Below are 24773 nucleotides of genomic sequence, written 5' to 3'. Positions count from 1 at the left end.
CTCTACAAAATCCCACCTCCTTCTGCCCTTAGAAATGAAACCATAAGACTTTCTACTTCGCCAAGTAGGAGATGGAATACTGACAGCTTTTGAATTTTGTTTCTGGCTCTGTTTAGCTCTGAACAATTGTTGTTGTTTTTTTTTTTTTTTACTGTAATTCTGGATATTCTTAACTGAAGCAGTGAGCAGACACAGAAGCATATGGTTATCATACTGGATAAATAAATTTTTTTTAGTTCTCAATAGATTTTCTCATGCAAGTAAAAATATCATTAAGTAGGTACTGAGGTAAGCAGTTAATTTGGGGATTAAGATAATGAAACTAAGGTATAAAAGACTTCTGTCCTCTTTTCTGTTAAAAATTGGCTAAAGTACCACAAAACAATCATCACAGAATAGTGAATTTAAATTAAAGGGAATGTAGGTCAGACATCTTTAAAATGAAATCACCAAATCCAGACTTGGTCCAAGTAGAGGAGTTCTGCCTCCCAGAACTGCCAGCTGGAAGGGAGAATTCTCCCATTCCAGGGCTGAAAGCACTCGAAGAGAAGGGAAGAAGCTTCCTGTGCTCGGGGTTTTTCTGGATACACTTTTGATCTAGGCTTTGAGGGAGGTGGTGGTGAGAGGGAATGAGTCACTGGAGAACGAATGAGCCACTGAAGTGACTCTGAAGTCTGGCATGAAGGGAGTGTAGAAGTGCTTCAAGTCAAGGAGACACTGCCTGCAGTGGCTGGAAACATTTTTGCTGTGCTTTGTGTATGGAAGAGCTTAGTATTGTGCTATTTTAGTGTCTACCTTTAATCCTATATAAATAATTCAGTCATTTTATCTTAATTACTTTCACTATAATCATCTAATTCCTCATGTGAAGGAGGAATTTTTGCTGTTTGTATCTTGTAATATTTGTTAAGAAACACTTGCTGCACCACATCTTCTTTTAACTGTTGTTTTTGTAGGGTTGGGATTTTTTCATTTGCTTAAATGTCACATGATTGATGGATATTCCTCTTCATATTAATGCTAAGTTTTAGCTTGCTTTTTCTTAAGACTGCTATCTGAATTTCAGACCTTTGGACAAGTAAGATGAGTTTGTGGAAGGACTCTGGTAATTTAAAAAGAAGTTGAATAGGCATGATAAGCATTTCATATAAAACACTCAAAGACTTTCTGCAGAGGGAGCATCCATTGCTGGCCTGCTGCAGTCCTGCCAAACAGAAGGAGAAGGCTAATGGCTCTGTAAGAAGGTGTGCCCTGCTTTTAAAAGGTGGGGAAGTTCACAGGCTTTTCCTACCATGGGGAAAAAGATGGGAGAGCCTGTGATGCCTGACCTGTTGGGAGCATGGATTTCCTCTCTGTGGTTATACAACACAAGGGAATGGTCCCACCCTGTTACCAGCAGTCCCCGTCTGGGTCTGTATTATTTCACCAGCTCCCAGTGGGAAAGTCTTTCCAAATAAATAGTATTGTCTTCTACTTAAATATTCTAACAACAGTTCAATTCCCTAGTATGTAATTGAAATCTACAGGAAATAGTAATTTGTACAATGTTTAATTTTGGAGAAGCACAAACTCTGTAAATTAAATAGATAAGTGCTATGATATAAATTTGGAAGGCTCCAGAGCAGCACTAAAACATTAAAAATGCATTTAATATGAGATATTTAGCTCTTTGTACGTTGCTAGTGCTGATGGAAATAGGTGATGTGTTTCTTTTTTTTGCTAATGATTTTGCAAATTAGTTGTGATAAGAATGTGAACATAAGTGCTTGTTGAAAATTAAACATGATGTTGAGATGCCTTTTAATCCTGTATTTGTAGAAAATTTAAGTAGTGCTGCACCAAGTCCCTCATGCACTGCTAAGTGTTTTATATATTCATGTATATAACTGTATTGGGATTTTAGTATTAATTCCTCTTTAATTCAGTGTTGTATACATTTTTAAAAAAGGATTTTGAAAATAGAAATCAAATATACAGTAAGAATTGTCTTAATCTAGCAAGGGAAATAGCTTTTTCTGGGGATTGTTTTATTATTCTGTGCTGCAGCAAAGGCTTACAGTGTATTGCACTAATAACGCTTGGTTCTGAAGTCACTTGAGGATGATGTTTCTAGTTTGAATGTATAGGTGGATACGTCTGCATCCTTACTGGAATGTTTCAGTCTGTTATTTTGCTTTTCTGTTCTTATTTTTAGCATATAAAATAGGATTGTCCAAGTTTGTGTTCTTGTAGGTGTCCTGCAGGATGTGTGCGTACATCAGCGAAAGACCTTCGAAATACCAACACTTTTAGGTGTGGTATTTGCAGAAGTTGGGAGAGCTAATGGTAACCTACTGAATCCTCTTTTTGCCTGCCACAAATCTTGTTTCAGTTAGCCACTGAAGCTCAGAATGGTTGTCGTTAGTTAGTTTGATGCTCCCATGGAAAAGTATCTTTATGATAGATTTGAGAGAAGGAATATTGGCAGTTGCTGGTACTAACTGAAAAGCAGTTTATTAGTGCTTAAATAAACCAAGCCTATAAGTACCTATTCACTCAGAACTTATTGTTATTTTCCAGTGTGCTTGTCTAACTCATCCTTTTCTGCCTAACAAAATCTTAGCTAAATCTGTATTTAGAGGGGATAAAATCATTCCTAACAGGAACAGGGTACCCTTGCTTGTGCTTAAAGTGAGAAACGTGGAGTGAGTCTGGGTGGGGAGGTGACCAGGCCCTGAACTGGGATGAAGTTTTGCAGAATTGAAACAGTGGGGTCATCTTGGTGGTTTTTTCCCTACCATTATGATGTTTGCTATTACTTTAGTAATTCAAGAGCTATCAAGGAAGATGATGATAAAGTACCAGATCAGTCAGTACTTGAACAAGGCAAATTTTGAGTTAGTTGTTTGTGGTATACTCATAAACCTAAACGTGGCCAGAGTGATTTAATAGCCTCATATTTTTTATGCACAAGACTTTTTAAAAAAAGTATTTAAAAGTGAGTATTTTTATGGGACATATTTCATTTTTTTTTTTTTATGAAGGAGTTAATGAGGGAGAAACTTGGAACCAAATTAAAGTTAGAAGTTGAATTGGATTTCAGGAAAATAGCTGGAGTGTTGAGTTGTGTTTATTCACAAAGAGAACAAAAGAAATTACTTTCTCATGGCTCTGTATGAGGCTGTTGCTCGTACAGAACCTAAGTGTCTGGAATCAGAGCATGGAGCTCCCTCCCAAAGTGTGTGCTGACAGTTAAAGGATGCTTAATTATTTATTTGAGTTTCTGAAACTCTTCAGTTCAGCTCCATGTGACTGTTTCCTGAACATATTGTGATCTCCGAATGTGACAAGCAGATGCCTCTGATAGTTGAGCAAACAGTGCTTATGAAAGAGTTCTTTCTCATGAAATGGCAGAGCCATCCTGCAGGCTCTGCTGCTCCTTTCCTGCTATTTGTGAGTCTCCAGACAAATAATTGCTGGGAGGCTGCATCAGTGACAGAGGATGGAAACCAAGGCACAAGGCAGTGCTGGGAAATGAGAGCAATAAATAAAGACAGAAAGAAGAAAAACCCTTTAAGAGGTTTTTGGTTTTCTTTAAAAACTTTAGCACAGATGCTGTGATATCATTCTTTGTGCAGGGTTGTGGCCCTTGCTGTTGGGGTTGCCTGTGTGTGTCAGCCATGTGATGGGGCTGCAGCTGTGCAGCCTCTCCCCCTCCTTCCCCCCTCAGATCAGGGCTGTGTCCGACACCAGAGCACCATCACTCAAAAACCAAATTGGTATTTATAACTCAGCATTTTCTAATCAAAGAGAGAGAATTATGTGGTGAGATAGCTGGTGTTTTGCACAGTTATCTTGAACATGAGCTGCTTTTCCTGTGAATCACATGCTGCAGTGAGGGAAATAAAGCTCAAGGGCAAATGTTTAGAATACCTGTATCTTTATTTTTATGGAAGAAGACTGGCTAAGAAGAGCCACTTAAAGTTTTTTACAAATTGAGAGAAGAATCAATCTGTGTGACTTAAGTGAACTGTTCATTAGGTTGTACCAACAGTACTGTCACGTAAAGTTTAAGCTTTAGGATCATGGCACATTTTCATCTTTCTGTGCTGTGATGTTTATGCAGATTAACTTAAAGACCTGGTAAGATATTTACTGCACTAGGACTCCTGTGTTAAATCATGTTTGCAATCATAAAAATGCCATGTGATTTTTATCAGCTTTTCACTTCCTATAAATTATCTGTGCTAGTAAATGTAACTCAGTCTATGCCTATGAAGCAATTTTTGTTGGTATTGCCCAGTCTGCTGCATTCAGAAAGCTTTAGCAGCTCCTACTCATTCCTTTTGACCCGTGAATACATAGGAATGGCAGTATTTCTCTTTTTAAAGAGTGTTAAAGATTCATTATTGTCCTGCTACCTTTTTTTATATTTTTGTGTGTTCATGTTGTGTAATGTGAATTAAGAGAATTTCTTCTTTATTTTTCAGGTTCAAGCCATTTTTCCCATGTCAATTAATGCCAGCTGATGAATATGAAGATCGAGACCTCTGTATACAGGATTTTCTGTTGACAGAAGGTCGACTGAAGGTCACATTAATTGAATGTACAAGGTATATTTTTGTGCACTTTTGCTCATCCTTGACTAAGCAAGGACCTGTGTTTCCTCAGTTTGTAGTAATTATAGTTGTAGGGCATTTCTCATTTGCAAACTGGCAGCTTTGGTGTTATGATTGCACTCTAACCACAAAATGTGCTTTGCTTGAAGTAAAAATTAACAAATGAAAGTTGCAGTTACTTTCTTGAGGCACTTTGGGCTTGTGTGGGGGCAAGCCTTTGCCTTTCTGAATTTTGCCTGGTTACAAGCTAATCTGTGTTTGCTTGGTTTGCTTTTCTTCCATAGCAAATTATGGGTCTCTTTCCAGGACAATATGAGTGTTGTAATTATATTACTGTATTATGTAACCAAAGGGAAATAATTGTTTCACTCAGTCTTACTTAGACAAATCCAAATCACTTTTATAAGGCATTATTTACTGTCTTGGTCTTGAGTAAATAATGGAAAGAAATAAAATCTATTTCCTCCATTCATTGAAGACAATATTCTCTTCAAAGCTGGAGAAAAGGTGTGTGGGCTCTTGGTTTGTTGGGATTTTTTTGTCAGGCCTCTTGGTTTATGTTAGATCTTATCCAAGCAGTGCTGAGGCTTTGATCTAATCATGTGCAGTTCTACTCTTTATGAACTAAACTGCTCTGCAGAAAGACTCTTTTTTTAACTGTTCTTTTCATTGCTTGTATTCCCATATCAACTCCTCTTTTCACTTTTTTTCTGTAGCACTGTACTACACTTGAGCTGTATTTGCTGTACTAATGTAGTTTATCAATGGTCAGGATTTCCTGAAGATATTCTTCTGCTTCTAAGTGTTCTGTGGTGGCACCAGTGGTTTTTTTTTTTTTTTTTTTTTTTTTTTTGGTGATAAAATTCCTGCTTACCTGTCTCCCTGTCTGTGTGGTGTTTTCTGTGAGTGATCCAAGGATACTAAATAACTGTCTGCATTCCTTGGCCACCAGGAGCATTTCCCCTTTGACTGTACTGAGTAAGAGAACCCTGATCTCTCATTAAAGCAATTCTTCAATTTCAGCCCAGTGATGTTGTTTTTATCATGAGGGCCAGAATGACCACCTTGCACTGTGTACAGTTGTTCTTGGATTGGGAAGTAATCTTTAAATGTTGTCTTTCCTGAATCTGAAACACTGTGCAGCATCAACTCTTGAGTTTTTTGCACTGAGACTCAGATTGCTCAGTCTGACATCATTCTGAACCCTCAGTGTTTTCAGCTGTCACAGATGCTTATCAGATGGCTGGGAGAGGATGGAGTTGCTGATCTGTCAGGTCTGACATAATCCAAGTGTTTTATGCAGCTTGGAATTTTTCAGAACACACTTGGAAATTGTCTCAACAGACACTTCTCAGCCAAGATGTCTGACTGTTGGACCCACAGTAATTCCTCAGATCTTCCAGTTGTCCATTCTTTTTTTGAACTAACAGCTACAACTGCTGTCTTAGAGTCCCTCAGGGAGTAAATTTGCATCTGAAGATATTGATGAGGTAGAAAGAGAAACAGAGAATTTTGGATGTGAGAGAAGAAACATACGCTATATACACAAAAGTAACAGTGAGCAGATTTCCCTTTTTCATCAGCCCTCTGTGAGTGGTGTGAAGGTTGGCTGGGCCAATTCCCAGTGCAGCACTGTGTGCTGACATCCAGGGCTTTTGCATTTGGATCTGCCATAGGAACCTAAACATTTTTCATCCTCTCATTCTCATTTCAGAATGAAGGATCACTTTAATTTCTATGTGGTTTTCAGTTTTGCTCAGTGCCCCAGAAGGTTTTATATTTTCTCAGTACAGTAGATGATCTCTGACTTCTCTACAGAATTTGGAAGTAGAATTCTTCCATCTAGTCAGGTAACAGAGTTCTGCTCTTCTCCCATTTAAGTCTGGAGATCAGTAATGAAACTATAATGGTAAAATGTTTAGCAAACTTTTTCTGTATTATAAATGGCTTGTTTAATTAAATTATTCTCTTGCACTTTTCACACTTCTTTTCTAATTGCAGGCTTGACCATGGCAATTTTCTGCTGCCATGCTGTTGAAAGAAAAATTAAATTTACTCATAAATTAATGAAAGGATAGGAACTTTGGTGTAAAGAAATAATAAGGAATATATCTGGCAAGTCTATCTGACCTGTGCAAAAAACCCAAGTTCTCAAAAAGTGCAATGCCCTCAAAAAACTGAATTGTTGCAAAAATGTTATCTGTTGTTATCTTAAAACTTTTAAGAAAAAGGGAAAAACAAAGCAACATTCTGTTAAATTTTGGCTTTGTTTCTTTTTTAATCAGGAAACACATTGAAAAAAGTAACAAAGGTAATAAACTCTGATTTTATTAGGCAAGAATACACTTCCAAAACTGTGCCATAAAGTGGGCACTTTTCAATCTCTTTAATATTAGATATCTCTTTAATATTATTCAAATGTAATAATTTCAGTCTTTATGTGCAGCTGTCTTACAGGGTGCAGCACCTTTCTTTGCATATTAATGGAGATACTGTGCAAGCAAAGATTTTCTTAGTGTAGCAGAAGTTAGAATTTTACCTTTGTCTTTCTGAAATTGGAAATCGAGCTCCAAACTTCCAGCATGAAGTGCTCTTTAAAATTTAAACGTGTAGTTTGGCTGCCTCTTGATGTTTGTTCACCTTACACCAGATTAGAAGGTGCTGTTAACCTGCTGTAAGGTGAAATCTCAGTATGGCTCTTGGTTTTGCATGTGGCTTATGTTGCAGTTCTGGCTAAAAATTATTCTATTCCCGTTTTGAGCTATCTCATGTGCTTGTTTTTTCTATCCAGTACAGCAAAATAGCTCCTGTGCTGATATTTTAGAGGGGCCATAAGTGCCCCTGAAGAATTCCCTATGAGTGTATCTACATGAGCAGAAGCAAGCTTGAGAGCTGTCACAGTCAGAGTGGTGTTTATCCTGGGGTTGTCTTAATTTTACCAGCTCTGATTATTGGTGAAAGTTGTCTTCAATAGCTTTACTTAATTTTCAAAGGATGTTTACTACAAATCTCCACATCTGAAAGATGAGACTTTTTGATTATAAATATTTAACCTAGAAATATTATTGAATAATGTCAAGATAAACAGAGAATATGGACATGTTTTTCTGACAGCTTGTATCTGCGTCATCTAAAGAGTTGTATAACACATCACAATCACAAATAAGATACTTGGGATGAAAGCTTAGAAACTGTTCTTGTGAAGTGTGTATAGAAAGTTTAGTGGGGAATTAAAATCTGACTGCTCTTTTGAATGAGTAAGGTTTGTTTGAAGTTTTTATTCCAAAATATTTATCTGCTTCCAGCTACTGTGAGATAAGCTGTGAACAACTTGATTACTGTTCTATAGCCTAAAGTTTATAGTCTGGGCTTTTTTATCTCCTCTATTACTAATATCTGTCTGTAGAGTTTTGTAGCCCTCAGGAAGAGGGAATCATGCATGAAAAACTACTCTTTGTTATAAATGTTACAAAAATCATAGATAAGAGGATCCCAGTTTAGTGAAATACAAATATAAGCAATAGTAAACTGACTTTAATCTACAGTAACACTCTCTTAAACCAACAAGAGCTTCACATTGTGATGTTTAGGATTAAAGTGGAAGACTGGTAACTATTGTTGCATTTCCTAAAATAAAACAAAAGGCCTTTATGGGAAAATGTCAATTGAACTTCATTTAAAAACAAACCAACCAATCCCTCCCCGCCCCCCCCCCCCCCCCAAAAAAAAAAAAAAAAGAGAACAACACTTTAGGAAAAAAAGTCAATTCAAAAAAAAGACCCTTAGCTAAAAAATTCTGTTAAGTTTTATTTTTGGAGTTCTTCCACTAGAGGGTGGCAGTGTCTTTCCTTTAGTGTAAGGCTGTGCCTTTGCAATCTGTTCTCTCTGGACTTCTAGGTATACACATTGCTAATAATAGTGAATAGATGAAGAACAGGGAATTTATTGTGATATCTGGGTTATATGCAATGGTATCACAGTTCTTACCACAGGCTTTTCTATTTCAGGTTACTGGTGTTTGGATCCTATGAAAGAGAAACAAATGTTCATTGCACAATGGAGCTGAGCAGTAATGTTTGGGAAGAAAAATCAAGAAGTTCTATTAAAACGGTAAAAAAAAAGGGGGTGTCATCTTTGCATATTGCACTTTGTCTTATGCACTTGATACATTGTCTAGAAAGTGTGTCTTTAGGCAATGACACGGGTGACATAACAGAAAAAAACAGACCCAAAACATAGCAGACCAGTTATTTACTTTTTAGTCCACTGGCAAATTACCGTGTATAGATAACATCATGTTCAGTTCTCACAACTGAAACTGTACCTGGTTTGAATATACTGCCAGCTGTCCAGCTGCATTAAAACAAGGAGTGGAAAACATACATTTTATAGTCTTGTTATATTTGGGTGGGGCAGTGTTTAGAAAGCAGTGAGTAAGATTTACCTGTCTTTGCCTGGCCAGTACTGTAAGGTAATGTTTTACTAATTATTGCACTTGATAACAGGAGTTTAGCAGCATACAGCCTGCAGATTGCTTGCCTCTTTTTGGTTTTTTTGTTGTTTTTTTGGTTTTTTTTTGTTTTTTTTTGTTTTTTGGTTTTTTTTTGTGAGAGTGAGAATGACCTTTTTTATTCAAAGAAGAGGTGTGATGTATGAAACAGCCTTTCAGTTTTACATTAGAGGGATATTGTGTTAGTAATCAAATTGAATTGGGCTTGTGCTAAGCATTACTTAATGTGCTTATTGAAGAAAAACCCCCAAAGCTTTTAAAAGCTTCATGTTAACAGTTGGTTTCATGTAAGGAAATCAGTGGAACAAAAATCCCTGCCCTGAATTTTCTCTCTGCTGAGTGCCACTAATTTAAGCCTTTGCCTTTGTTGCATCTGACTGGAGTTGTGTTTGGAGACCAGCATCGTTTTCCACTGGAGCAGCAAGGATCCAGAATTTCAACATCTCATTCAGTTTTCCACCATTAAATTCCACTTTGCATTGGGTCTAAAATCCTTGTAACAAATGCTGTTATACTTGTTTTCAGCTTATGTATGTTATGTTTTGCCAAAAAGGGACAAATAGCCCCTTTTTGAGCAATAGCTGTGTATGAAAACATGCACAGGATCTGCAGGGTTGATGCTCTGACAGTGAAGGTGGCAATGCATTGATTTACCAGTACACTCCTCTAGACAAATGAGCATGTGACTTTTTTTTAGAGGTTGAGCAGCAGTGTTACAACACATTCTTTTACACAGAGGAAAGGAAAAACGCTCTGCAGACACTGTGGCACTGATGTGTTTGTGACAGCAGATGGCAGCAGGAGTAAAGGAGTGACGGTGAATGGACCGTTTTAAAACTATGGAAAAGTACTCACGGGGAGGCTCTCAAAAACTCATCCTCAGTGTCAGTATCTAAAGTGAAATGGCAGGTTTTTAAATGAAATGGCAGTTTTTAAAAATGTCCTAAGTTTTTGGAAAGTTGGCCCTCAATGTACAGAGGTTTTTTTGTGCATCTGTGGTGCAGTCCTTCATTCAGTGGGTTCAAGCACTGCCAGAGCAGAGACTCCTTAGTTTGGGTTGCTGCAGCCCGAGCTCAGCTGGCACTGGAGAATTCACTGTGCCCAACCACGTTGAACTTGAGGCCCCTGGAATGGTGGCCTGGTTTAAAGGTCCTGCTTTTGAAATCTTAGTATGGTACAATATGGAAACTGAAAATTAGCAACTTGCAGAACTGCTTTTTATTCCACAGATGTAGCAAAATCATGGAAATCTCTTTTCTTAGGAAATCCAGTTAAATTTGCAAGCTAAGTTACATAATGTTAGGACATCTCATTGTGTGGTAAGAGTATTTTCCAAGGTCCTCAACAAAATAGGAAGTGTTGCTTACACATTTAGCACTGGAACTTAGTTCTTTTCAAGAATATTAACTGTGTGAGTAGTTAAATAGAAAGTTATAATGAAAAAATTGTGTTATTTTACCAAAAAAAAAGTTTACTTCTATCCTTAGTTATGATTATTAGCCCTAATGCAATATTAACCATGAGGCAGCTGATGGTAATACTTAATAGCTTTTTAATATTAAATCCTTCTGGCAAAGCTCACATGTGCAATACTTACTCGAGATGAAGTTAGACTAATTGACAATTTCAGAAACTACAAAAGAGAAATAGCAGAAAAGTTAAAGGTACATTCTGGTTTAACAGGGTCTAATTTATAAAAGCCTCACAAAGGCATGACAATACATCCCCTGATTCAGACTATGCTCTACAATGTTCCTGAGGAAAATTCTCATAACTTTCTATACTTCCTGACATTTTCATTCTTTTTATTGTGTTAGTAGTAGTGATAAAAGATTAGACAGGTTTAATACTTTGTAATGAATTTTGGCAAGACTTTAATCTGATCCCAGAATTTATGGAACGTTAGTAGATGTCACAATTGATTTTGAAAAGAGATGCTGTGTTATTGAATATATCTGGAGCATTATTGAAGTGTCTGTTACAATACAAAGGTGTCTCAGGCTTATGTTTGTCAAATCTGAAACACGAGTAAGACTTCAGGTAGTGATTTGGCACATTCCCATGTAAAACATTTACACATCCTTAAATATCTTAATTAGTAGTACATGATGCTGGAATTAAGATTAATCAGTGCATTGCCATGTAAAAGTGATGTATGGCTAGGATGCAGTAATTAGCATTAGCAGCATTGGATTGGCAGACAGGTGTTCTATGGTTAAATAATGGGATATCTCTAAATCATGAGATACATGCTTGTAGATATGAAGTGGAGGCTGTGTCATAAATGTGGGTGGGTGTGTCCACTGGACTGGAAGTCAGCAGTGCCAGGTTAATTTCTACAAACAAAGAGAATTGTTCTATTTTCCCTTGGAGCACATCTGTTCAGAGTAAACCTTGGGCTCTCTCTACCCTTGGTGAGAATCTTTACCAGTACCAGCTCTTCCTGTGCAGTTTTGTGAAAGAACAACATTTTTCAGCAAAAATCAAAATTTATTTATTTATAAAATTAAAATACAATCTGCTTTCTGTACAACTGGCAGAAGGATGGACATGGAGACGAACTTGAAGTATGAGCGGCAGAGACCTGAGGTAGCTTTGTAAGTACCCTGTACATTGACTACTCTGTAGATGCTGGTGCTTTTCTCTGGATCCTCCTCTGTAGAGAAGAATAACTCAAAAGTGCAGTTGTATTGAAGTGAGAATCTTGATTCTTATGAACTGCATTGCAAATCTTGGTAGTCATGTTTCTTTTATCTACATACTGATTTTTTTCTGATAAAGATTAAGTAGTTTTCTAGAAATTGTAGAAACTATTGCAAAGAGATTGGTATCTTCTGATAATCTTATACCTATGTATACTGTACATGGTTTGTGCTTTTTATTGGTTTTAACAGTCCAAAGTGATGTGGAGAGGTTCTCACTGCATACCAAAAATATATCTGTTCCAAATTTTCTCTTAAAGTCGTTTTTTATATAAATTCAGGAGCACAAGAGAACCATTATTGATCATGAAATAAGTTACATAACCCCAGAAAAATTGGAGGGAACACCTTTACACTCTGGTGTCAACTATGTTATCTGATGTGGTACTGCAAGAATAGCCATGGGTTCATATTTCTCCACAATTTCTTATTTCTTACAGGCAGTAAGTATTGGGGCTTTTTTATTGTTGGTAGGGTTTTTCATTATGATGTTTTCAAATCCCTTCTATAAATATTAACTTTAGCAATACTGAAACTGGATTTCATATTCTGCAAAGTAAAAATTTCTATCTAAAATGCCACGTATGGTGGCACATAGGATTGTCTCAGAATCACACAAATATCTCCTGCAGTAATCTAATAATAGAAGGAATTAAAGAATTAAGATTAGCATCCCAGTGCTTTTTTATGAATACTGCTTAATGTTTTCTCCAGTTCATTTGAACATTGTGATCAGCACTGGAGTAACTCAAGGGGAAGGACCAAAACACCATCTTTCAACCTTGCAATATAGAAAAAAAGAGCAATATTTCTCAGCTTTTCATAAAAGTAAATTTCCTTTATCAGGGATTAAGGGAAACTTCAAGGTATTCCAGTACCATAACATATGAATCTAAAATGAAAAATAATGTAAATCAAATCCAGCACCTTCTGAAATGAGTTGCCTGAAGGTACTAAACTATAATGTCAAAATTTAAAGCAACTGTGAAATGTTAATTTGTGAATACATGGAGTTAAATGCCTCACAGTTGGCATTTCACTGTGCTTATTTAACAGCCTGCCATTTCAGCATTTAATCCTATCAAAAGAAAGAAGGAGGATTAAAGCAAGAAAAGCTTTTTGAAAATGTCACTTTTTATGAAAATTCATGATCTTGTAAAACTTGGTAATATTTGTAAATACAATGGGGAATAGTTCTGAGATTTGAGCCTTACATAATATTGTGTAATCTGTCTTTCAAATAAACTTGAAGGCCATCAGGTTTTTTCAGTCTCATCCTAAACATTTAAGCTTTTTGACTTGGGGCTTCAGAAAATTTTACTGTGATTTAATGAACAACCTTCTGTGAAAATGCACTGCAGTTTTTTGTTACTTAGAAACTGTTGAATGTGAACATTAAAAAAAACTCATCAAAACCCCACTGACAGAGGGGTTTATTTCAGTGTATATTCAGATAGCTCTTTAGAGCCCAATTTCATTATTTCAGTCACAGCCTGACCTGGAACTTCTTACCTGCTCATCAGAAGCTGGCCTGTGCTGCATCCTGGCCATGAGCACCCTTGCTGGGCCAGGCAGAAAGTAGAGATTGCTCCACTCTGGCATTTGGCAGCAGACAGTCCTAAATGCAGCATGTGCATCCAAGGCTGGGGCTTCCCTTCTCTGCACCTTTTTCTCCCTATGTCCAAATTTGACATTGTGATTTTCCCTGGAGTGCTGCAGACATTGACTGCTTGCAACAAATCTGACTCGCTGATCTCAAATTGAAAAGAGTAGATGGAAAGATTAATGGATAAAATCACTTGAGTGAGAAGAAGCTGTGCTGAACAGTGCTTAGTGCTCTCTGCGTTCTTGCACTTCCCCATCCCCAGCTCTTACTCTAAGAGTTGCCAGTAAGGCTGATTGATGCTCCTTGGATTTAGGAGTTCTGCAACCAGCTACTTGTCTTGTGTAGTGAAAAAAGTTTGATTTGAAGCCACCTTATTCCAGTTGAAAGCTCCATTAGATTTTGTAGTCAAGTTGTGTTGCAGATGCCTTTGGTGATGCTGTCTATCCAGCTGAGGTTTTCCAAGCTGATGTTTTGCAAGGTGTTGACCTCTGAAAACGTGGCAGTGACCTCCTGATTCATCAGTCATGAAAGAGGCTCCAGCCTTTTAGTTGGTTATGTTGGGTGAATTGTCCTTAGTAAGACTTTTCTGTATGACTGTTTCAGGACAAAAGCTACATGAAACTTCAGGCTTAGTAAGGGTTAGTTCTTTTCTTTAAGTACTTTTTTACAGACCTGATCTGAAAATAAACTAATTTTTGCTGTGTTTTTAGTCATGGAATAGCCAACCTGTAGTAGAGATTCTATGAGTTACCTTTCAGTTGACTATTTTATGTATCATCCTTGATAGTACCCAGTTTGACTGTCAGTTGTAAGCTTTTCTTGTCTTACTTTTTTAATGTACAGGTACATATTTAAAGATATGTAGCTATTTACAGTAAATTATACCTTTTCCTTAGAAATGCTTGTAAAAGTGAAGACTATTTCAGAGTGTCACCAGATGCAGTACTGGTGACCTTTTTTTTCCCCTTATTCTTGTTGCCTGTTCTGTAACAGGTCCAAATACTGAATGCAGCAAAGAGTTTTAAGTAGGTTTTACAGCAGCTGTCTTTCTCATTCGCAAAGAAATTGATTTACAGTGATAGCTGATCTTGCTAAATAAATAGATGGCTGATGCATGAAAGCTAACTTTGTTTGCATAAACAGTATGGCGTATTGTAAGAGAGATAACAATGTTTTATTGGCCAGAGTACACAAAGTGGTTCCTGGGTAATTCAGTATTTCTGGAATCGCTTTTTCAATTATTTTGTTACATCCTATTGCAAAGTTGCATGGCCAGATGAGCTGGCAGCTTGGAGGCTGCCTCACATGACTTAAGTGAAAGGGGAGTGACTTACTTAAACACAGATATCTACAGCCACCTTTGGAAAAAATAAGCTGGTTCTATTCTCACTGGTTTGTAGTTTGTTTTCCTCTTCAGCCCCCTAGTTTACTTTTAAAATATATTTTCTCTGATAACTTTTTAATAGTTAGCCTTTTCCTAATGTAGGGTTTTTTTCAGATTAAGAGGCTGGGATCTGTTCTTACTAAGGAGGTAGTAACTGGATTGGAGCTAATTTACTCATGTGCATGGATTTTAGTGATGTTGCAATGTTTCCCTACCAAATCAAGACCTCATCAGGTTGGGCAGCTATTTTCCTTCCGTTGGTGAACAGTTGTGTCTCCCAAAATAATGAAGAAGGGGAGTCTGTGCTTGAATGTGTAATTACTGAACAGAAATGTTTTCCTGTGAGAAAGCCTGGGAGTGGGTAAAAACTTGTAGAAAAGGGGCCCATGGCTGTGAGTAAAAATGTTGTTAAGAAATAGCAAGGTATTGGCACTTGGTGCTCACAAACTATCCTAAAACCAGTTCTCTCCCACCCAACATCTGTGTGAGATGTGTGCAGGTTTGACATGACAGAGTTGCAGAGCTGTTCTTTTCTGACTGCAGGTTGCTCAGTAAGAACCTGTCTGAGTGTTACTGCCACAAGCAGTTAATCTTCTGGAAGTTCATCTTGCAGTTAAGAGAAAATTACATTGGAGTTTCTGCAGATTGTCAAAGGATAGGCAAGTGCTTGTAGTTGTCACAGAACAGCTGATGTTTACCTTCTGCCCTTCAGGAATCTGATATTGTCCTTGCTTCCAAGTATAAACGTCTCACCTGTTTATAGACTTGGAGTGCATTCATATCTACTGGGAAGACCATACAAGAAATCTCAGCTGCTTGGTTCTGGTTGTTATTTTTTTGTTTACACTGGCTGAATTAACAATTATGTTAGCTTAAACAAAAGCATCATCAGGTTGCATACCAGGAAGAAATTTAGAATGGAGATTTTAAAAAATATCCTTAATTATTAACTATAATTATTTATATTCATTGTTTAACTAATAAACCTACCATTCTTTAATGTAGGTATCTGATGTCCTTCAATGGGGTAGAAATGAATTTCTATACACCACAAATAGTTGATGTCTAGTCATTTTAAATTTTATGGCTCAAGTGTCAAAATAGAGGCTTAAAATGTACTGAGTGACTGCAAAGAAAGCCTTTAATTTTGTGGGAGGAATTCCTTATTCTGAGGACAGTCTAATGTATTGTAATTATTTTTATGAAGTCAAATGCTCGAAGTAGTTCAGATTCTTGAACTCAAGGTAATGCAGTGTTGTTACATGTGTCACATCTTGCCTTCCTAGAATGTAATAATTTAACCAAACATTATCTCAAATCAACTGTTTATCTTTTTTCTTTCTTTCTCCTGTTCAGTCACAAGCTAAACCAGAAATTAGGTGCTTGTCTCAGTGTTACAAACCTTCTAGGTTTGGTGGAGCTCAACACTTGAAGGCCACACAGAGTGAATGAGAACAGTGGTATATTTATATTGTTATAATTTTCAATGATTACTGCATTAGCAGTTACTGTGGTTGTTCTGTCTGTAGAATAGCAGGAGTGGAATCTCACTTTGTAGGCAAAAGTGAATATTAAGATAATTATCAGTGCAAGATAAGTGATTCTTATTGGTGACCAAGCATCTTAAAAATGGTTTCCATAACTTAAAAAAAATTTATAAGCAAAAATTTTTCCCAGAGGAGTGCAGTGCATGTTCTCCCAGAGCTCTGTAATGATGGCAGAGAGCAATAAGAGAATAATGTGAGTGGGCAGTGCAGCAGTTGTCCTGGAGAAGCCTTGGGGATCAAACCTGGAATTGCCAATTCCCGTCATACAAATAAAATGACTAAAAGGTCACCTGGTGTATTAAGGTTAGAGTGAGCAGAGTGATGCTCTGCAAAGGCCACCTGCAGATCAGAAGTGATCAGGAGTAAATAATAATTAGAAAATGGAGCATTTCCCTTAATGCAATCTGGTAAAAGGCTGTCTCTGTCAGAGTTTGGGTGAGATAAATAGAATTTAGGAACTATGAGTGTCTTCACAGATACTTTAACCAAAAGTCAGTATGTTCAGATCTATACTTCTGTCATCTCTTTCCATTTTTAGATGCTTCGTTTGGAACAAATATCATGTCTGTGCACCCTCACATCCATTTGATAATAATTGAAGCTTTAGATTTTCCTTGGCTGAAGGAAAGAAAAGAAGCCTAATTCCTTAGAAACCTGAGGCAGATATGCAGAAATATTTTTATGTGTTTTGTGTGTTGTTTTTTTTAATTATAAAGGCCATCTAAAAGCATATCTATTATAAATATGCATATGCACTTTTGAAGTATAAGTTGTGCATATAAGTACATGCACTTATATATATGTATAATGAAAAATATCAGTTGCTCTACTTCAGTTGAATATATATGGAACTCTGATGGATAACAAGTTGACCATGCATTAAAAAAAAATGTAGATACTTGCAAATACAGTAAGTGACCCTTGAGAAACTGGGCTTGACTCACCTGAAGTTCATCAGCAGAGTCAAGAAATAACAAAGTTGATATTTAGAGAGGAATTGCAGAAATCTGTTTCTATGTTCCACAGTAGTTAAATCACACATCTGTGGGAAAATATCAGAAATAGTCTGTACAGCAGCTTGTAAACTAAAAGCAATCACTTTACATAACAATGTGAGCTACATGTGAAGGGAACATAGGATTACAGTGTCCAGAACTATGCAAACAAACATATGGCTCATCTCAACTGTAAATCTCCCCCTTTCAAAGCAGTGATTTCCACTGCTTTAAATCAGATGCACATTTACAGTAGGATTTCATTGGACTAGTTAAGTGTACATCAAGTAACTTGCTTAAGTCACAAACTGCTGTTCAGTCACATGGTATTTCTGTGAAATGTGGAGTCCAATTCTGTTTGAGCTGTACAATCTGTTCTTGGGGACTATGAAACACACCAAAATGACAATTAGTCTATTTCTGGATTCAAGACTTGTGTGTAGACTGTAGATCAAGTTCTCTCTATGGACATGTACATATAAATAAATGAAAGAAAGTTGGGAAACCAGATGTGCATTTTGCAAGCAAAGTGGACAGTGGGGTGCTTTGGCTGCCCTGTTTGAGCTGGTACAGCCTTGGGGCTGAGGCCTGGAGGCCTTGCTGGGCTCTGCTCCTGGAACACTCACATCAGCATCAGCATTAGCAGCAGCACTGCTGCCACAGCTTCTTCTGCAGGGAATGCACTCGGTATGTTCCAGGAGCAGGAGCACTTCCTGATGCAAATCCAAGCCCAGGAGGTGGGGACCATGGGGAGCTCTGCCTCAAGAGCACACGGCTGGCCTGAGCTAAGAGGCTGTGCCTGTGCACAGCAGTGAGGAAGAGCAAACAGTGACTGCCAGCTTGGTGCAGGAGACCGTGTGCAGGGCACCAGTTCTGCTGCACAGAGAGCAGAGGAAGTAGGACAAAAATGACACTACCAGCCAAGCCAGCTCATGGGAGTAGAGTAGCTGTGAATATTTAGCTAGTATGGAATCTTTAAAGTGCCTGATTAATGTATGTTATTTACAGGTTTGAAACTCCCAGGAGATATGGGGTTGTATGGTCAGAAACATTCAGCAGAAAAATTGGCTTGATTCCAAGCATTTCTTTCTAATTATATATAGTCCAAAAGAAGATTAAAATGGTATCTGGACAAGGTTTGAGTGGAGTCAGTAATTTAGAATGGAAAGGATCTCTGGAAGTAATCTGGTCTCAGCTCCAGCAAGGTCAGTGTCAAGCTGGCTCAGACCCTCTTCCTGAGCACAGCCAGGCAGGGCTCATTGATAAAAAAGTCTTTTTTCTTCAAATTGTATTTTCACTTTTGGTAAATAGTACATGACAGACTATGCTGTGACACAGGGAGGGCAGGGCAGCAGAGCTATCTCATTTCACCTAGTTAAATAAAACTAATTCACAAAAACACTAATTTAGTCTTCAGACTAGCCTAAGAATATATGTGTAGGGATGGCTTCAGATGAAATAAACTTTCTTCGCATAGCAGACAGTCCAGGCTGGAGGCGGTTTTAGCCTAAAAACTCTTAATTAAATTGCATCAAGATTACATCTGAGGTACAGACCTGCTGGAGAGAGAAAGTAATGTTAAATGTCTTCATTTAGTTTACAGTGGGTGTTTTGCCAAAACATGGGAACATCTATGATGGATTTTTACTCCTTGCAAAACAATATTTGAGAAAAGAATTCTGTTTTTTTTTTGAACAATTTTTTTTGCCAATCTTGATAAACATTTTTATTTCCACTGGAGTTGTTGAAGTTTTCGCTATTGGAAGAGAATCTGAAATAGGGAGTATTCTAAAAATGTTTTTAATAACTCAGAGCAAACTCTTGGCTGCTGTTGTGAGCAGAGGCATTCAGATTCTTGCCAGCTGATGTGTAGAAGTGGATGTGGAACCAAAAGTCTTGGTTGCATATGATTGAGGTAACCAAGAGTTGTAATTAATTCCTGAGCTTTAAAAATAGCTGCTAGGAGGAACAGATTTTATGACAGGTCATTAAAGCAATATTCCCTCATATCTAGTAATTGTAATGAAAATAAAATAGATTTACCAGAAAATTAAGAACCTGATTCTCACTAAGAAGAAAAAATTTACTTCTGCAGAGATTAGTTTTGTTTCTGAATTTGTTTTAACAGATGGAAGTAGTAACTTATAAAGACACTGGAAATGTGTCCTGGACACAATACACACTTCTCTGTACATTCAGAAATAATTTAGTGGAGCAAAGAGTTCTTTTTTGATTTTGCCAAATCCTTAACCTGGTGTATAACGCTTCAAATGCTGAGGTAGGTATTTCAAATCTGCAATAGAAAAGACTCGAGGAATGTTGCTGTGGCTGCAGGAAGAACAGTGCAGGGAAAGGTTCTGTGTGGGTCTTGTCAGGTTTTGTCCTGGGACTCCTTTTCAGCAAAGCAGTGGTAGAGCGGGAGAGGTACAAGCAAATTTCTTTCTCTTTCTTCTCTTCTGTCCATATCAGAAATAAGTCTTTGACATTGAACCTTGGCACTCTTTCTTATTTTTTATTTTTGTATTTTACTGGGAAGTAACTTTACCAACCAGTTTCTGAGATTCTTCTTCCTTATGAAAGCTAGATTCTTTTTTTCTTGCAATGTGCTTTCCTGATGATTGGTGTCTAGCAGTTCTGCAGATTACTAGGTAAGTTTCAAGTGTTCTGTATTGACAAATGCAATCTACAGGAGTATAAATTTCTACTATCAGTAGAACAGATTGATTTTTTTTTAAAGTTGAATTTCTCTTGAGGCAGCAGCATAAACCCAGAATAGGAGAGCAGAGGTTAATTGTCGTTATTGAAAAGTTAAAATTTTGCAAATAAGTCATGAGCTTGAAGTGTCCAGTCATCTTTTTATGAATCTATAGGTATCATGCATTGCTACATAGCATTTATTAAGGAAGGAATAGCAGTTGGGTGTGCTGAATGAGCAGGCAGCCAGTAACTATCAGTTGGTCAGAAATACTTTAAAGCAATGCCTTCTGTAAGAGAGAGAGTGTGGCTGATATGCAAAATGTGCACTGTAGTTGCAGACAAGCTTTTTTTTGAGTTTCTATCATTTCACCTCTTCCCCAGCATATCTTTAGTTCCATTTTTTGAGTATTGTTCCCATTTGTCTTGGATACTCTGTAATGTGAATGTTGGCAAGGGGTCTTATCTAGTATATAGACTGTTTTTAAATTGGTTCTTTGTTAGTAGTGCAATTTTTTGTTATTTAAGAATTTCAAAAAAATCATATTTTAGCCACACTGCCCTAAGGTTGATATGTCAACTGAGTAAGTGTCACTGAAATCTGCAGGCATAACTTTGATATCCATTTCAAAATGTCTCATCGCTCATTGGAAGAGTCTCATCTTTGTATTAATTTAGCTATGTCTCCTTTTTTGATATTTCTGAGTGTCTGTATACCTGTAGAATGTTTTGGGGTTTTTTAAGAAAGCACAGTTATTTGCAAAATAGAGTTTGAATTTCTGTTGGAAAAAAGTTGTTTACCCCGGCAGAGACTTAAACCAAGAAGGTGGCCTAGCTTGGCTCTAGTCCTCGTTCGTGTTGTTGGCTCTGTGTCCTCTGAGCTTTGCTACTTGTATGAGTTTTTTTAAGTTGTATTTATTTCTCATGCATTGTATGGTGTTGACAAATTCTTTGTTCAATTTTCAATTAAATTAGTGTGTTGTGAATTCTTTGGGGAAGGTGATTGGCCACAGTCCCACACAAGCTGGGTTTGTGGTGGTGGAGGAAAGAAGAGGGAAAGAGAAATAAAGAGATGTTGTGTTATGAAACCTGGTGAGTGCTTTGCAGAGAGCTGCAGCAAGCCCAGGTGAAAAGCTCAGGCTTTCTGTGGGGTGAGTTGGCTCTCAGGTCCCCCTGCTCAGGGACACCTCCCCAGCAGAGCAGGAGGGTCCTGCTGCCATGGGCATCCAGGGTGCTGCTGTGGGACCAGCCTGTCCCTCTCCACTCACCTGTGGGCGTGGGTGATGTTGCTTCTATTGCCACTTGTCCCCATCAGGGCTGGGTCTGCCCCTGTGACCACAGCTCTGGCAGCTGCTATGGAGGAGGGCCTGCAAAAAAACCAGATATTCCCCATGGTAGCAAGCACTTCACTTTCTGTGTAATAAAACCATAGCTCTTTCAATAATTATTAATTCAATAATTTTAATAATTATTAACAGCTCACTAGTTGATGTTATCATTATATTCAAATTATGATTCTTGCATGCCATTTTTAACCTTTGACTGCTTTCTATGCAAAATACATTTTCAACTTAGAAATGTGTCCTTGTATGAAAATGGCAAAAAAATCAATGATGTTTCTGCTGAAAGCATCTAAATTACAGTTAATTTTGATGTTTGGCTGACTTAACAGGACAGATTTACCTGAGGCTTAATTACTTTGCAATGTTCTTTATCAAATGGTATGAAAGTATGTAAGCCACAGGCTGGATTTTTGGACTTCAGGAATTCATGAAGAAGGGCAAGCTGTTCATGATGAATACACACGTTTATTCATTATGATTTTCTTTTGGTAGAAAGAAAATCAATTTTTTACTCCTAAGTAAAAAAATAAAGCATTGATAGTTTTGCTTTCTTGTCTCCCAAGTTGTCTTTTTTTCCCTTTTTCATGTGAAAAAGGCAATTCCTTTCTTAATACATTGTAATATATGCATGGATGTCTCTACTGAAATGTAACTCTACGCAAATAATTGAAAATTATCAATTTTAAGTTAAATCCATTGGTTTCTTATAGTTAATGTGAATTAATTAGGTTTTATTACTTAGAGGTCATGGGAATGGGAAAATTAGAAGTGTATTGCCGTCAGAGTACAGCCAGGGATTTACAAACTGCAACTTATTTCCCAGTCCAGATCTGTTTTGTTTTTTTTTTCCATCTCCAATCTCCTTTCCCTTCTCACCTCTATATTACACAGTCTTTTTACCCCTTTATTTTTTTCCCCTTAAACCCTGACTGAATATCATATTTCTGGTAGGTTTTTTTTAGTATGTCGTAGAGGTTATAAAAAATATTGAACTCTAGTGGGAGGAAAGTGGCTGTATAACATTGGGAGCAAGCTGATGATTAAATCTGTAATTTTGTATCCTGAAGCTTTGCTATTGGGAATTTTGTAGGATTTACTCTTCTTTTTACTGTGAGGTATTTCATAATTCATCACATTGCACATCGTTTTTTTACTATGGAGTCCTAATTTCTTTAGCCTGTAGGTTTTAAATGAAATATTTTTACAAGTACTGCTTGAAAAGAGAAACCTCAGACTTTTGAATACTTAATGTTGAATGTGCCATTCATGAACGATGCCTTTTTTGGGCTGTTTCACCAATGTCCTTACTGTGATGATCAAAAAAGTGTAGTGCTGTGGTCTGAACCAAGTATTCAAATTACTTCACAAGTTTTCATCAACTTCTTGGATGCAATTTTCTTTTATAAGAAGGGTCATTGAAGTTATTAAGTAAGCTGAATTATTCCTACCTTCTGCAGTATGACTTTAAAAAAAAGTTAGATTTGTTTCTCAAGCCTTGTACGATATTGACTAATCCTTTGTTCAGTTTTCAATTTAATGAGTCAGTTCTGAATTCTGTGGAAGAGGTAATTGGTCACAGTCCCAAGCAAGCTGGGTTTCTGGTGACAGAAGAGAGAACGGGAAAAAAGGAAGTAGAAAGATGTTGCTTTATGAAATCATGTGGGTATTTTTCATATATATTTCACCAACTATCAATAGAATATGTTGCTAATTTAAAAATAATAGAGCATAAAACTAGAATGTATGAAGTTATAGTGAGTGCTGAAGTAAAAGAAGTTTTTAAGCTTGACATAATTTCCTATTCATTCTTTCACTTACCTTTCAAAAGGGAGATGGTATCTATTACTTCCCTGAGCCAGAAGATACTGAAAAAAAAAAGGTCAAAAGGAATGAACTTTTACTTCCACTCTGGGTAGTGTTCTGCTTCTCTTGTAACTTTTTTTGGGTTTACTCTTAATAAGCTGCTTCTGGAAGAATATTTCTTTTTAGCTCTTTTACGTACTTTAGTGTTAGAGAGGTCTAAAATTGGTTTCTGGAGAAGATGTAGTTACACAAATTGTTTTCTTGTCATTCAGATAGCTGACTATAGGGAAAGGAAATCCTACTTTTTATTAGGCACTTATGGTCACGTTGGTTGTGTGGAGATAGCACTGCAGACAAAGCTCCCTTCTACGAAAAGTTCAGATGTTTGGATTTTCGTGAAGCGTTTTTAGAAGCTCGGTTGCAAAGCTGGCTGGTACGTGCATTCCAATTTACAGCTAACATTCTGTTCTAAAGCATTCTTTCAGTCTATTGGGAACTGATCTCTATGTGTATTAAAAAATAATCTGGACTATTTTTCAAGTGCAGAGGAGATAGAGCTGGGTATTGATTTTTTTGCAAAGTGAATTGTCAGTATTTGAGTTGATGTAAAGATATTTTCAGTTTAATAATTGTGGCAATTTTTATAAGTGGTGGTCGTCAGTAACAGAATGAAAATCTGGTTTCTAGGTGTGCTGTTGTCTTGGTGCTGCTAATTAGATGTGACATTGAGCTGCTGTTTCACTGCCTGCCAGTGACTTGTGCCCTATAACCATAAATAAATTGATTTGATGTGATGTGTTCAACAAAATAACCAGAAATAGATGTATGGTCATGGAAACCTTTACTGGTTGTATATTTGTGTGTTTATACTGCAGTGTTTTGTCCAGAATTTAATTGAAAACAACTCAGTGTGGTTTGGCTGCCTTTCTAGGTACAGAAAAAAATATTATATACAAAACCTTGGCCTTCTTGCAGCAATTATTCGGAATAAGTTAAATATAAATCCTCATTTCTTCTGGCCATGGTAACATAGAATTTCAGAAAAGTGTTGGTCTGGATTTTCTGGGCAAGGGGTGGGGCTGGGGCTCGTATGCAGCAGGAACTTCATTTTGATACAGATGGGTCTTCTATTTAATCTCTGAAGAGCTGTTAAGATCACGAATCATTTTACTACATCTGCTTTAGTTCCTTTGGGCTTAGCTCGTTCAGTGGGAATGTGGGAGTCTGAACACTCTTTGGGTCACACAGGATGTTATTCAGGCTTGTGCTTTGCTTTAATAGCCATCTAGCCATTAATGCTGATGAGAAATGTACCAGTTGCCAAGAAAATAGTGTTTCTGCAGTGCTGAAAAAACAAACTATTCTTTTTAAGTTCTATGATATTTCAAACTGTATGATTATGGAGCTTCTAGGTGCCTGTGAGGTCCCTGTTGCTTTGGCTGTGTTATTGATAAAAGTGTAATTTCTATTACCTGCAGTCTTAATGCTTTGTTTGGGAGAGTGTAGCTTTTCTGTCAGAAAAGTAACTTCTAAGCTTTTAAAATGTGACTTTTAAGCCCATTATTGAACTCAAAGAGTTACTACTTTTTAG

General features: G+C 37.1%; 1 protein-coding gene across 1 annotated transcript in view; it reads left to right on the top strand.

Annotated features, from left to right (window-relative positions):
• Window positions 1-24773, top strand: part of PDZD8 (PDZ domain containing 8) — a 52642-nt gene that overhangs the window by 12672 nt on the left and 15197 nt on the right. Inside the window, exons 2-3 of the mRNA XM_009087152.4 lie at window positions 4470-4592; window positions 8606-8708. Of these exons, the coding sequence (XP_009085400.3) occupies window positions 4470-4592; window positions 8606-8708 (226 nt within the window). The remainder of the gene's footprint in view (window positions 1-4469; window positions 4593-8605; window positions 8709-24773) is intronic.

The sequence above is a fragment of the Serinus canaria genome, chromosome 6, assembly GCF_022539315.1.
Source record: "Serinus canaria isolate serCan28SL12 chromosome 6, serCan2020, whole genome shotgun sequence".
NCBI lineage: Eukaryota > Metazoa > Chordata > Aves > Passeriformes > Fringillidae > Serinus > Serinus canaria.
The sequence above is the reverse complement of the archived record's forward strand: the minus strand, read 5'-3'. Positions and strand labels throughout refer to the sequence as shown.